This window comes from Diceros bicornis, chromosome 31 (genome assembly GCF_020826845.1).
Source record: "Diceros bicornis minor isolate mBicDic1 chromosome 31, mDicBic1.mat.cur, whole genome shotgun sequence".
NCBI lineage: Eukaryota > Metazoa > Chordata > Mammalia > Perissodactyla > Rhinocerotidae > Diceros > Diceros bicornis.
Genome location: NC_080770.1, coordinates 16,203,705 through 16,217,415, shown reverse-complemented (window position 1 = coordinate 16,217,415; position 13,711 = coordinate 16,203,705). Strand labels below are relative to the sequence as shown.

The following is a 13,711-nucleotide window of genomic DNA, read 5'->3' as shown; positions in this document are numbered from 1 at the left end:
CACCCGCTCCGAGCCCTTAGATCCACGTACAGTGTCTTTCTGCTGATTCTTAAAGGCCTGAGCTTTGTCCTATGTAGTGTTGGCTTGGGGCAGGGAGGAGGGTTGTTTTCCAGAACATGATAAGGAACTGAGCAGGGCAAAGTGGGAGCTCTGGCTGGTGATTGGTAGACAGGATGCCCTGGAATGCAGTTGGCCTGCAGCCCAGAATCCAGCACTTTGTATTTGTTTGTTTCTGGGAGACTGTGGTCTGGTGCTACTGTGACAGGAAGTGAGAAAGCTGGGAGTGGGGGAACGGAGAGGGGCGATGTCTTTGTGGTTCTTCTGTGAAATCTCTTTGTCCCTGGAGAGCAGCTCTGGTACAGGGCTCTACTGAGAAGAGAGCAGCCTTTGTGTGTCTAATGGGTCTCAGAGCATCTAGCTACTCTGAGGGATTAGGGAGTGTGAATTCTGACTGTGGTTTTTTGCGTCTTAGCGCTTGAGTTATATAAATGGCCTCGATCTTTTAGCATTGGGGATCTCACTGAGTTTTGTGTGTGCTACTATTATTTATAAATCTCTAGGACTTAATTAAGAAAGGAATTCTAGAAGGAGATAGATTTTTATTTATATGTTTTTTCCCTGTATATATATTTCAGATGCCTTGTTGGGTCTGAAAGGACAGAGAGAAACAGGCAATTCTGGGGCCCTACATTTTAGGTCTTATCCTTCTAATTGGCACCTTACTACACACAGAGCTGGAGAAACCTACCCATTCTTTGATTTCAGTATTGAGAGGTACTGGCAGTTCTCTGTTTGCACATAACTAGAGAATGGTTGGTAGTTCCTAGGATTTTTTCCCCCTCTGTCTAGACTGAAATTGCACCTGTAGCACTCTTTGTTCCTCTCCTCCTTTCTTTTCCCCCTTGTTTTGTGTTTTGCCTGCCCTCCACTCCAGCTGTGAAACAGGCATCTCTTCTCACTTCGCGGATTGGGTGGCTGAGTCCTCAACTTCTTGCCAAACTGGCTAGTTCCTGAGCACACACACAAACCGCCCTTTGATTGCCCAGGAGGACAGCTGCCCTAGAGGCAGATTGCTAACATACCGCTAGAACAATCCCTCCCCTCTGTGCTGATGCTGGCTAGCACAGTCTTCCCTGCTTCTAGTTCCTTCTGTTTCCCACCCCAATCTGATCTCTGCTTTTGGTTTAGTGAGATTTCACATTAGAAATTAGAGTAGGGGTCCAGCACTGTGGCATAGTAGTTAAGTTCGGTGTGCTCCACTTTGGCGACCTGGGTTCACAGGTTCAGATCCTGGGCGTGGACTTACACCACTTGTCAGCCATGCTATGGCAGTGACCTATATACAAAATAGAGGAAGATTGGCACAGATGTTAGCTCAAGACTAATCTTCCTCAAGCAAAAAAAGAGGAAGATTGACAACAGATGTTAGCTCAGGGCGAATCTTCCTCAGTAAAAAAGAAAAGGGAGTAGGGATATTTGTGATTAGATTTTCTTTCTTGAGGTGGGGGTGATTAGAGAATGTGGTATGTAGCCAGATTTCTAGAGTGGGGCTTCCAGTGGAAAGGTAGGTCATTTTGTACAAAGTAGTACTACTTTTGTCCCTTGCACCTTCCCTCCTGAGCTCTCATTCCTTATAAAATGGTAAATCTGAGGTAGATTGCCAACTGTTGTTCCTGAGAACTGAGTAAGTTCTTGTTCTTTAAAGTGAAGTTAAGACCCAAAGGTCTAGGTGCTTCTGCCCCATCCTCCCTTACTTCCGTCCCCTCTTCCCCTAAAAATTTACTTTTGGTTAACTTCTCTATTTGAGTTAAGAATAACTTTTAACCACAAGAAGCGTAGAAAGTTCATACTCCTTTCACTCTATCAAGGAAAAGGAACATGGACTTGGAGTGGAACAGATGCGTTTCCACCACTTACTAGTTATATGACCTTGGGCAGGATACTTCGGATGTACCGTTTACTCATCTATAAAAAGGGGCCAACGTTACCTCAGAGGTTGTTGAGAAGATTATGTGTGATAATTTAGAGGGGAAGATCAGTAGTTAGTAATTCACAACTTTTCTTCCCCTGTAAGGTCAGATTTTCTTCTTTCTTTTAGATAGGGAGAAACATTTCCATCAGTTATCTGTCCTATAGCTGAAATAGCACTTGAACACTTCCTCTGATTTCCTCATAAACTCACACCTCTCTCTCCATTCCTTGTTTCAAAAGGGAGATATACTCTAAACCTGATGGAAGGGGTGTCTTACTTCCTTTTTTCAGGGCTTTGAGGAAGCAGGACTGTGTAAATATGACTCATTTCCATGCTTTGAGCTTTTCCAAGTCATCTTCAAATGATGAGCAAAGAGATGGTGGCAATGCCATAGATAGAAAGTAAGGGGGTTTGGTGAGAAACTGCCTCTTTAAAAAAAGGAATGTAAGCTCAAACAGTTGGGTGACCTCTAGTAAACCCTAAGGTTAAGCTTTTTTTCCATGAATTTTTTTTCCCCCTAGCCTAGGGTAGGGAAGTGTTTAAGATGTCCTGGTTAGTTTTAGGATTTCTCTTTTATGATACAAGAGTTAAACAATACCTTTCCATTTTGATTGCACTTTTTCTCATTTCCCATCGTGTACCTGACCTTCCTTTCTATTTCTCCATCCTCTTCTAGGAAGGAGAAAGGCATTTGGCCTCTCCCCTTCCTCCAGTCTGACACCTCCCTCTGTTTTTTGCCCCTCCCTCTTATCTTTGTTTCCTTATCAGCCTCTCCCTAAAGCTCTGCTTTCTCCTTATAAGGCTAGGTGAGGTGCTTTTGGCAAGGTTGCAACAGGGATCCAGGTAGGTAACTCAGTGTGTCTCAGACTTCCAGGATTGAGAGAAAATTCAGTGTTATCTGTCTCAGTGGAGGGCCTTGGAGAGGCACGTGGGTCATGGGGGGAGAGAAGGAGGTGGCCTGGCCTGAGAGATCAGAAGGACTTGTTAGACCAGTTCTGTGTGTGTGTCACACATGCTCCAGAGAGAAGCAGGTTTTGTTTCTTTCCATACCCTTTCAGTCATGGGCCCCCTCACTAGCTGAGAGCCACACCCTTCCTTTGCTTCTAAGGCAGTCCAGCATTTAGCCATTTTAGTATGTTATGGTTTGAGGGGTTCACAGATTACTTGGGAGGGGAAAAGAGAGCAAGAAGAATGTTCCATCTGGTTTCTGAGTTTAGGGTTATGATAGTGGAGGTGATTTTTTTTTTTTCTTTTAAAGTCATAGTAAAAACTTTAAATCTTGACAGTTAACTTTGGGTCAGGATTATAAAACTGAAATAAGTTTAAGGTGTCCTATTTGCCTAGATTGCTGGCTCAACCTCCTTTTAACAAGGAGTATTTTTTTTTTTTATAATTTTATTTATTTATTTTTCCCCCCCAAAGCCCTAGTAGATAGTTGTATGTCATAGCTGCACATCCTTCTAGCTGCTGTATGTGAGACTCGGCCTCAGCATGGCTGGAGAAGCGGTGCGTCGGTGCATGCCCAGGATCCGAACCCGGGCCGCCAGCAGTGGAGCGCGCGCACTTAACCGCTAAGCCACAGGGCCGGCCCTAACAAGGAGTATTTTTAAAACCTTTTATATATTTATTTTATTTTTATTTATTTATTTATTTTTTTTGTCAGGAAGATCAGCCCTGAGCTAACATCCATGGTAATCCTCCTCTTTTTTTTTGCTGAGGAAGACTGGCCCTGAGCTAACATCTATTGCCAATCCTCCTCTTTTTCCCCAAAGCCCCAGTGGATAGTTGTATGTCATAGTTGCACATCCTTCTAGTTGCCGTATGTGGGACGCGGCCTCGGCATGGCCGAAGAAGCGGTGTGTCGGTGTGCGCCTGGGATCCGAACCCCGGGCTGCCAGTAGTGGAGTGCTCGCACTTAACCGCTAAGCCACGGGGCCGGCCCTATTTATTTTAAATAAATATATAAATGTATCACTTTTGGAATGTATCACTCTTTCCTAAAAGGCGAGTAATTTGCCAGAGACTCCCTTAATTCATCAGAGAGATTCATGGTGGACACAGTGAGATCCAGTCCTTGTGAAAGTGAGACTCCTTCAGTCAGCCTTTTGGGTGCTCTAAGAATGGAGAAGCCAGGCGCTCTTAGCATAAAGCAGATCCACAGGGAAGCACAGAAACTGCTAACACCTAAGACAAGGGCATTTCTGGAATGTCAGTTTTGTAACTCTGAGAAGTGCTCAGTTGAGGTGAGACTGTGACGAGATTAGAGTCCTCTTTAGGTCTTAATGCAAATCACGTCCAGGGATTTGGGATTAGCACAGGAGTGTCTTCCCAGCTAAGGGAGAAATGTTATAATTGTTCTGACTGAGCTTCAGATGGTGGAATATCAGGTGTTGGGTGGGGTATTTAGACTTTGGACTCTGGTACAGGCACTCTTTGTGATAAGAAGCCATAGAAAAACTATTGACAGAAAATATTCCTTTGATTTAAAAATAAAACAGGAATTTTCTGTGTGTGTGCTTGAACAGGAATAATTGCTTTGTATTTAGGGGCAAATGCCAGTTAGGGCAAATAAATGCCTTTTAGGTATCTAGAAGACCCACTTTGTTGGCTTGAATGTTATGTAGTACAGTTCTGTAGTGTTACAGGTGCTATATTTTATTGATTGGTACTCTTCAGTAGGAGGCTCTGTGTGCTTTTTAAAAAAGCCATTTGAAATCCCTAAGATCACATGGAAGAGGAGTTTTGCTTATTGCTTTTAGAGGGAGGGCATAAATTTGTGACATTGGTTTTGATTTCATAATGAAGAAATAGAAAGAAAGGAGTAGAACTGCCTTTGGGGCTGACTACAGGAGATAAAATTTCTTTCCCAAGAACCCAAAGACTATTTCTTGGGGTTTAGACTTCTCCATCATAGGACAAATAATTTTTCCTCTTTCTGCAGAGGCTTGCTTGTCTAATTCTGGTCATGTCTTTGGGTATCTGAACTGCATGGAGGTAGGAGAGAGGTTCGGAGTCACCCAGTCTATAGTTTTGCGTATATTAGCCCATTAAACCTAAACTCTGAAAAGTACAGTCATGTGTTGCTTAGTGACAGACACACGTTCTGAGAAATGCATCGTTAGGTGATTCCGTCATTGTACGAACTCATAGAGTGTACATACACAAACTTGTATGGTATAGCCTACTACACACCTTGACTAGGTAGTACTAATCTTATGGGACCACCTGTTGTATATGCGGTCCGTTGTTGACCAAGACGTCATTATGTGGCACATGGCTGTAATAGAAAGTGAAGGGATTGTAACTTCTCCAAGGTCTCACAGCTAGTTTTTGGCAGAGCCAGGATTTGAACCCCAGGTCTTTTGACCCCCTAGTCTGGAGTTTTATTTCATTTTTCTCTTTGAGAGTGTGAAGAATTCTTGTAGTTTACAGGGCTACTTACATGGGAGAGGGGAGTGCGTGGAGGCTTGCGGTTTATTCATGAGCCCTACCAACACCACCAAGATTCTCGTCCCTTTTGTTAGCTGTTTGTCATAGTATTTGTATTAGTAATAATATTAATAGCTTTCTGTGTGTCAAGACATTTTTCTAAGCACTGTACATGGATTGTCTCATTTAGTCCTCACAACCACCCTATGTATTTTATTTCTCCCATTTTATGGAAAAGAAACCCAAAGTTTAGAGAGATTAAGTGGTACTTTGTCATAGAGCTGAGAAGCAGTGGAGCTGGGATTTGAACCTAGTCAGTCTGATTCCAAAGCCTATGTTCTTAACCTCTAAGAATCATAATTCCAAATTATATTTCTACAGCCATTTTACAGTAGAACAAATCATTCCAGGGACTGTGCTATAGGTAAGTGACTTTTTTTGCCCAGCTGCTACGTGGTTGGCTTTTCCAACTGTTTGGTCCTTTTGAATATTTGATTCAATTTAACTTCTTTTGGTTTGGAATTCTTTTACCATTGTCTTGTCATTGCTTGAATGCAGGAGCCTTGCTGTAGACTCAGGTCTATAGGACGTGTTGCTTGTTAACAATAAAACCAGTTATTGTCAGAAAATCTAGTCTTAGGGGAATAGCAGGGTTCGCTTTATGCCCACCCCCCTTTCTCACTTCTTGATGGTTTTTTTTTAGTGAGAGCAAGTGTAATACATTTGAAAATATTAAGTTGCAATCCTGGAAAGGTGTTGGCCTGGACTCATAAGACTTTCCTGACTCTAACTGCCAAAGTCAGTTAATGGTTAATGGCAGAGTCTGGTTCAGAGTATAATTTTTTTATGATGTGTATGGCATAGAGAAGAAGCTTTCTGCTAGTGTCTGAATTGTGAGGCAGTGTACTATAGCTTGCCTAACAGCTTCATTCTCTTTCCCCACTTATGTTTTCTTTTTCCTCCCATTTATTTCCATTCTCTCACTTATATCTTATATGTAGACATTATGGATAACCCTTTAACCTAAAGAAAAATGGAAACCTTTTCTTTTCTCTTTTTCCTGTGATATTTGGGAAGAAAACTCTCAAGGGTAGGGGAGAGGGCTGGGCCATTCATCTTATACTGGGCTTGTATTTTTTGGACTTGACAGCATGTAGTAGAAAGAGAATACAGGCTTTGGAATGACATACACTTGGGTTTAAATTCAAAATTGGCTGTTGACTGAGAACTTGGGTAATTTTTTTCCCCTGGAGCCTATTTTCTCATTTGCAATAAACTTCCTTAGGGTTGTTGTAAAGATTGCCAGGATAATAAATGTAAAACATTTAGTAATTGTTAGTTCTTTTCACCTTCCCTTTTTCCTTGGTTAAAAACTGCTAAGACCTCAGATAAGGAATCAAGAACTTACTATAGCAGATGTGTAATGCTTGATGACTGCCAAGCACTAGAGAAGCACTCTATGTCCCAGAAACACTGGTTTAGGTGGGACTTCCTATTAAATAGAGTTGGAGTAGGAAAACCAGCTCATCCACTCCTTAGAACCCAGTTATGCTCTTGATCCAGTTATTTTCATCTACTATTTCACAAAATAGTTTTGGACTGAGGCATTAGCATTAAGTAATGTAATTGGAAGATAGAAACTAACTCTTGAAACAACTTAATACCTCACATTTGTATAACATATATTATCTCACCTGATCCTCACAGCAACTATGAGTTAGACTGGGCTGGTGGTATTGTCGTCTTACAGATGAGAATGTGGCAGTAACTTACTGCCCTTGTTGGCTAGAGATAGAGCCAGGACTGGGACCAGTCTTCTGAGTCCTATTCTATCCTGCATAGCCTCTGTTTCTGCCTTCTTTGAGGCAGCAAATCTCCCCATGCTTTTAGGCCTAGGAATCTGATCTTCTCTTTCTACTTAATTGTGCTGTCCTCGTCTCCAAATTAGAGCCAGATGGTCAGCTTTTAAAGCCATGATGATAGGAGAAGATATTGCTTCCTGACCTAGAGCCCTGGGTAGTTTCCTACTACCCTTCCTAACTTCGTTTATTGAATTAGTTGTGGGGGCAAAAAGTGGCCGTTTATGGCAGAATGACAATTTATCTGTGCAGCAAGGAGTGTTGTCCCTGTATGCCCCATAATAGTGGTAGTTTGGGCTTTTATTAGCAAAGAAGATTACAGGGCAGAGGCTGCCAGAGTGGTAACTGCAATTCAGGCCCTCTTGAAACCCAGAACTGGAAGAATCTCTCTTGAGCTCAGAGTTCTCTTAGTGTGGAAGGTTCATAGGTCGTTGTACATAGCGGGTAAGGGCAAGTGTTTAAAATGAAGCAATGGAAATGAAAAGGGAGCAACATTTTTTTTTTTATAAGGGTACTTAATTAATGACCTTTGAATGGCCTGTTGGAATGTAGGGTGGAAATCTGAGAAAGCGACAGTGGGGCTTTGGATTGAAGGAAGAACAGGAGTTGATAAGTGATTGTAGGAGCCCAGAGCCGGAGTAGGAGGAATTTAGAGAAGGGCTACCACATTCTTGGATTTAGGGCTGGATCCACTGGAAGGAGTCTTAGTGATGGAGAATCAAGGACTTTATTGGGTACCTGCTTATCAGTTACTCTGGGTACTCTTGCTTGCTGAATGCTGCATATACTCTAAGGCAAAGAGGCCCAAGCATTTGTGCTTGGTGGGGTTCTGGGGAGCGTGGGAAAGGGAACTGAAGCAAAAGGCTCAGCCTAGGCTAGTCCCTACATGTCTTCCCCACCACGACTATTGGACTATTGCGTTGGTTTCTCAATGTCTTTGTGGGCATGCTGGGACTGGGCTTTGAGGTTTCTGCCTTCGGGGTGGGAAGGAGGGGGAAGGGCATTCCAACAGCAATTTTTTTTTCCAATTTGGTTGCTGGGAACAGGGAGTATAAGTGAATTTTTATCCGTACTATAACCTACTCCTGGTTCTGTACAGAAATGCAAATAGAGGAGCTCTGATATGACAGTAGAATCCAGGTTCTAATGAAAACTACATCCAGGGTCCAGATATCTGAATACAGAGCAAAGGCCAGAAGGGCATTTGTCATACTAAGCAATTTCAAGTCATATTTTAAATGACTCCCTTCCATTCCCAGACTGTCTTTCTCCCAATAGTTGCCCTTACTCCTCTTGTTTTTTAATGTATTGGGTATATTTTATTTTCCTCTCATTCCCATTTTTCCTCTAAATATTTCTACAGCTCTCTCCTTCCTGCTTCCTCCTTGCTGTGGTGGCTGGGATGCTTCTTCCATGATTTTTTGAATCTAGACTGGGCTGTTCTCTGTGTTAAACCAATCAATTACGACCTCCTCTTAACAGGTGTGTATGGAAATATGTTTATTAAGAATAAAAACAAATTTAAGTGCCTTTTTTTCTTGAAGGTTGATGAGAGGGTGGGGAATAGGGGAGAGGGTTTGTTCCAAAACCAGCCTGTCAACATGGTATACTTTGGACTGGCCATAAAGTCTCCCATAGCCAAGTTGTAAGAGAGAAACCCCATTAAGGCCAACAGTATGACTACAATGCCCTTCCATTTACTAGCCAACTTGCAATTTATGTAATAGGGTATGGAGAACTCTTCATTTCTATATAACTATCATATATTTCATAAATAGTACACATAAACCCTCTAGATACTTGGATATTTACTCTGAGTTGGAATAAGTGAAAAGGTAGAAATATAGTCTGTTTAGAGCTTTCTGCAGGATACCAGAGATGTAGGAAGTTCCAACCATTGACTGTTTGGGGGCATATGAACCACTTCGAGGGACAATTTCATAGTTTGAACATAATGCTCCTTTTCCTACTCCTCAAAGAGATGAAGGTCGCTGAAAATGGTGCCTTTTTACACATAGAATTTTTTGTGGTTCTATTGCGCTCTCGTCTCTGTTAGCCAAGGTACACATTTTGCCCTCAATATTGTAGTATAGTTTTGAAAAGTAGAAAGGCCCTTTCATAAATGTATTAAATATGAAGGCCTTAGTTTTGTTTCCTGCCTTTGGTGGTAGGAAGTTTTTTACTACTTCCATTTCTTATTGGCATTTTAATTTAGCATATTAATTTAGTATCTTTTGCTACCACTGCAGCAATTTCAGTGTCCCGATTTGGGAGAGGTTAAATAAGATCTGTACTGCCCCCTTATCTCCAGAAGTGGCTTTTGCCCCTGAGGACAGTGAGTGCTTGTATGTACTGTGGAGTCACAACTTTCAGTGAGTTGAGGCCAGCACGTTTTTCTAGGGAAAAATCATCTAATTTTAATCTCATGTCATGACTACAGCCCTTAGCCACATTCTCCCTCTCCTACCAACAGTATAGAGACTTGGATGTAGTTGCACCTTTCCTTTCAATAGTTACTTCTGGTGGGGTTAAAGAGGGTAGTGGGCAAAGGATCCTGCTTGAGCAGACACTGGTGATGGGCTCCCAGGCTTGGTGGTGGCTTGCTTTCTGCACTGCGGTAAAACCACAAGAGGGCATCTTTGGCTCTGGGATTAATAATTCATCTGTCTTCTCTGACCTGTGACCTTTTCTCTCCTCTCTCTTACCTTCTCCCGGTAGTGTGAAGTGAGGGGGCCTTCTCCCTCCTTCCTCCTCCCTCTGTGATCCACCTTCCTTTTTACCCTGCCGTGCGGCGGCTCTGCCCCTTACCTTCATGGACGACTCAGAGGTGGAGTCGACCGCCAGCATCTTGGCCTCTGTGAAGGAACAAGAGGCCCAGTTTGAGAAGCTGACCCGGGCGCTGGAGGAGGAACGGCGCCACGTCTCGGCGCAACTGGAACGCGTCCGGGTCTCACCACAAGATGCCAACCCACTCATGGCCAACGGCACCCTCACCCGCCGGCATCAGGTAACCCCTCTCTCCATCAGACCTGCAGGTAGGACTTTGGCATGGTCATAGAGAGGCTATGATCCTTCTTGGGATACTACTCTCCTCATAGTGATGGGCTGTCCAGTGCCCACGCTTCATGACGAACCTTTCTAGGGGTGATAAATACGGATTAAGAGATAGGGAATATCACTGCTGTGCTGAGTTGGGTGGATTTATCTCTAGAAGCATCCATCTGACTTTCTGTTTTGCTGGAGTGGGGTTTCTGTGTTGGGATGCAGTTCTAGTAATGGTAGATCATATAGTTTGGAGCTGTACTCAAGTTACTTCTGTTTTCTTGGATCTTTTTGTTCCCGTTGGTATCAAAAATTCAGGAAAGTAAATGCCCGCTTACTGGTTGGGGAAGTTGGGCATCTTGTACTCTCAGCTCTAGTTCAGTCTCTCTCAGGGAACAGTCTTCTCAGAAGGTGTGGCACTGTCCATAAATTGTGCATTCCTGCTCCATATTGTCCTAGTGTGCTCTTTTTGTTGGCTGTGTAAATCATGTCTTTGGAGGAAGGGGTCATTGCTAATTCTGTTGGTTAAGAGTTGGAGAGGGAGCATCATGCTGCTATTTAACCCAAATAACCACAGGAGCCAGTGGTCTCTGGGTTGGCTGACTCTGTGATGTGACTTGGGAGAACTGGTGTTAGAAATGAGAAGTATCTGTGTTTCCTATGGTTTCCCTAGTCTGACTTTGCTGTGATGTAATCTGTCTGAGGTTTTGTCTGTGTGTGTGTGTTTAGTAGGCGTTGCCTGATAGACTGCATCTTAAGACGTCTCTGGTAGGAACTAAGAACAGTGCTCATGCTCCAATAGTCCTTTTCATTGATTACTTATTTATTTTTTTAAGACAGAGTAGGTCCCTCATGTTGAGGAGCATGTTGAGTGAGAAGACAGAATTCCGATTGGGGAATGATCAGGAATTTGATGGCAATCATCTTAGATTTGCAGTGTTCCTAGGATTTTTATAGGAACCAGAAGAGGGTTGGGATGACAGGTATATATTGAAAGGGGAGAGCAGGACTGCTCAGGCTTGGAGCTGGTGGGGAATTCCAGGATTTAGTACACGGTTTCTCTCTCTCTTATTTTTAACTTCTGCTCAGCAGTGAAACCACACCCTTCCTTCTTCCTGACGGTAATGTTTAACTTCCTCTCCCTTCAGCATTGCACTCCCTATGTAATGGGAGTAGGGTGGGGGAAGTCTCCCAAGGTGTCTGGATCTCACTGTATTCTATTCGAAGAGGAGCAGTCAAACGTATTTTTTTACGTAGTAGTAGAATGTCGTTAGATTATTGGCTGCTGTTTGACAGAATGGTTTAAGAATGACATTTTCATATGTGTTCTGTGGCTGTAATAATTGGTGATGAAGATGTTCAGACATCTGTTTGCCCGAGGGCAGTTGGGGTACTTGTTTTCTTCCTACTTGGAAAGGGAGACTCATATCTCTTGCTTCTTTCTTTAAAAAGCTGCCTGGTATGGGAGTTTCCAATGGTAGTACAGCATGAAGATGCATGGAACAATAAAGAAGGCTTTTGGAAACCCCCCAACCTAGCCTTTCCAACTTTTCTTATATTCTTATGGCTTTCCAAAAAAGATTGTGTGTTGGGGAACTTGTCTGAGTCTCTGCTATTTACTCAGCAAATAGTTTTTGAGTGCCTATGATGTGCCATGCACTGTTCAAGGCACCAGGAATACATCGTGGAACAAAAATGAAACAAAACAAAAAATCCCTCTGCCCTCATGAAGCTTATGTTCTTATGTTCCAGAGACCCAGTCTGCCCGAGTTCCGGGTCTGATTCCAATTTAGAGGAAAGTGCTAAGACTAAGGAGTGATGTGGTTTTTTTATGAGTACTGACAGAAGGACTCCAGGCCACAAATATCTTCTTGAAAGCCCTTTTCCTGTTTGGAAAAAAGATCATTTGTGTTTGGTAGAGCAAAGGAAGGCCACGAAATGAATTGTGTTCTTGTGGGTTATGTTTCAGAACGGCCGGTTTGTGGGCGATGCTGACCTTGAGCGACAGAAATTTTCAGATCTGAAACTCAACGGACCCCAGGTAACTCTTTTGACTCAAGGTCTGGGTTGCTTTATTCATATCTTCTTACTTCCCCAACTTGTAAGAGCGTATTGGATTCTTGTAAAGTGTCTGGCATATTGTGAGCACCTGTTAATTAGTTTCTTTCATTTAGGAAAATAAAAAAGTGGAGTGTCTCTCTCTGTATATATATGTGTGTATAGTTTTATTTTGGAATCAATTTTAACGACCGTTGTTAATCCAGTATTTGATGCCTCAATTACTGCATCCCTGTTTTTTTTTTTTTTTTTTTTTTGTGAAGAAGATCAGCCCTGAGCTAACATCCATGCTAATCCTCCTCTTTTTGCTGAGGAAGACCGGCTCTGAGCTAACATCTATTGCCAGTCCTCCTCCTTTTTTCCCCCAAAGCCCCAGTAGACAGTTGTATGTCATAGTTGCACATCCTTCTAGTTGCCGTATGTGGGATGCGGCCTCAAGCATGGCCGGAGAAGCGGTGCGTTGGTGCGCGCCCAGGATCTGAACCTGGGCCACCAGTAGCGGAGCGCGCGCACTTAACCGCTAAGCCAGGGGGCTGGCCCTGCATCCCTTTTCTAGAATGAGTTTTCTGCTACTTTGCAGAAAACCCTACCTAAAATCTGGCTGGTCGTGAGCCTTAGACAGTATCTGAAGAGTAACATAGAGGTAGTCAGAAGATGGCTCTTATTGGGATTTTCTAGTTCATCTTAGGAGTTCTTTATTGGGTGAACTTCTTTTTTGGAGGATCACTCAGATGTAGATGTAGCTGCAGTTAACACAGTTCATATTCACTTAGATGACCAGAACTGGGAGGTTCAATCTGCAGTTTCTGTCAATTGGGTATTGGGTGGCTATAGTTAACTTAGCTCTTATTTGTTAAATGACTAGAACTGGGAAATTATATCTTCTGCCCTTTTGTACAAGTTCAAAAGGTGGGGACAGCCATGCCTCTAAAAATCGTGGGGCTCAAAAACGATGCATGAGGAGTCTCCGTCTTCAGGGAGACATTGCTTCTCCCTGTGGATTGTTAATATGTATGGCTCAATAGTAGCTCCTTCCTTTTTCTCTTTTCCATATAGGATCACAGTCACCTTCTGTATAGCACCATCCCCAGGATGCAGGAGCCAGGGCAGATTGTGGAGACCTACACAGAGGAGGACCCTGAGGGAGCCATGTCTGTTGTTTCTGTGGAGACTTCAGATGATGGAACCACTCGGCGCACAGAGACCACAGTAAGCTAAGGCTTATCTAAGGTCTGGGATGATGGAGGAGGTCTTCTGTGGTCTCTGTTAAGGGAGGGGTTAAGAACTTAATTGGGGTGGATGAAGGGCCACTGATCTGTAACGAAAGTGACCTCTGCTCAGACAGAAGCAG

General features: G+C 43.1%; 1 protein-coding gene across 15 annotated transcripts in view; it reads left to right on the top strand.

Annotated features, from left to right (window-relative positions):
* Positions 1–13,711, top strand: part of CTNND1 (catenin delta 1) — a 47,889-nt gene that overhangs the window by 14,752 nt on the left and 19,426 nt on the right. For 8 of the 15 annotated variants that reach the window (XM_058526835.1, XM_058526834.1, XM_058526831.1 and 5 more), the window contains 5 exons: positions 5,783–5,825; positions 8,624–8,742; positions 9,979–10,267; positions 12,272–12,343; positions 13,417–13,569. In XM_058526835.1, the coding sequence (XP_058382818.1) occupies positions 10,073–10,267; positions 12,272–12,343; positions 13,417–13,569 (420 nt within the window). In that variant the 5' untranslated portion in view covers positions 5,783–5,825; positions 8,624–8,742; positions 9,979–10,072. The remainder of the gene's footprint in view (positions 1–5,782; positions 5,826–8,623; positions 8,743–9,978; positions 10,268–12,271; positions 12,344–13,416; positions 13,570–13,711) is intronic. The other 7 variants (XM_058526825.1, XM_058526827.1, XM_058526828.1 and 4 more) reach the window with 4 other exon arrangements.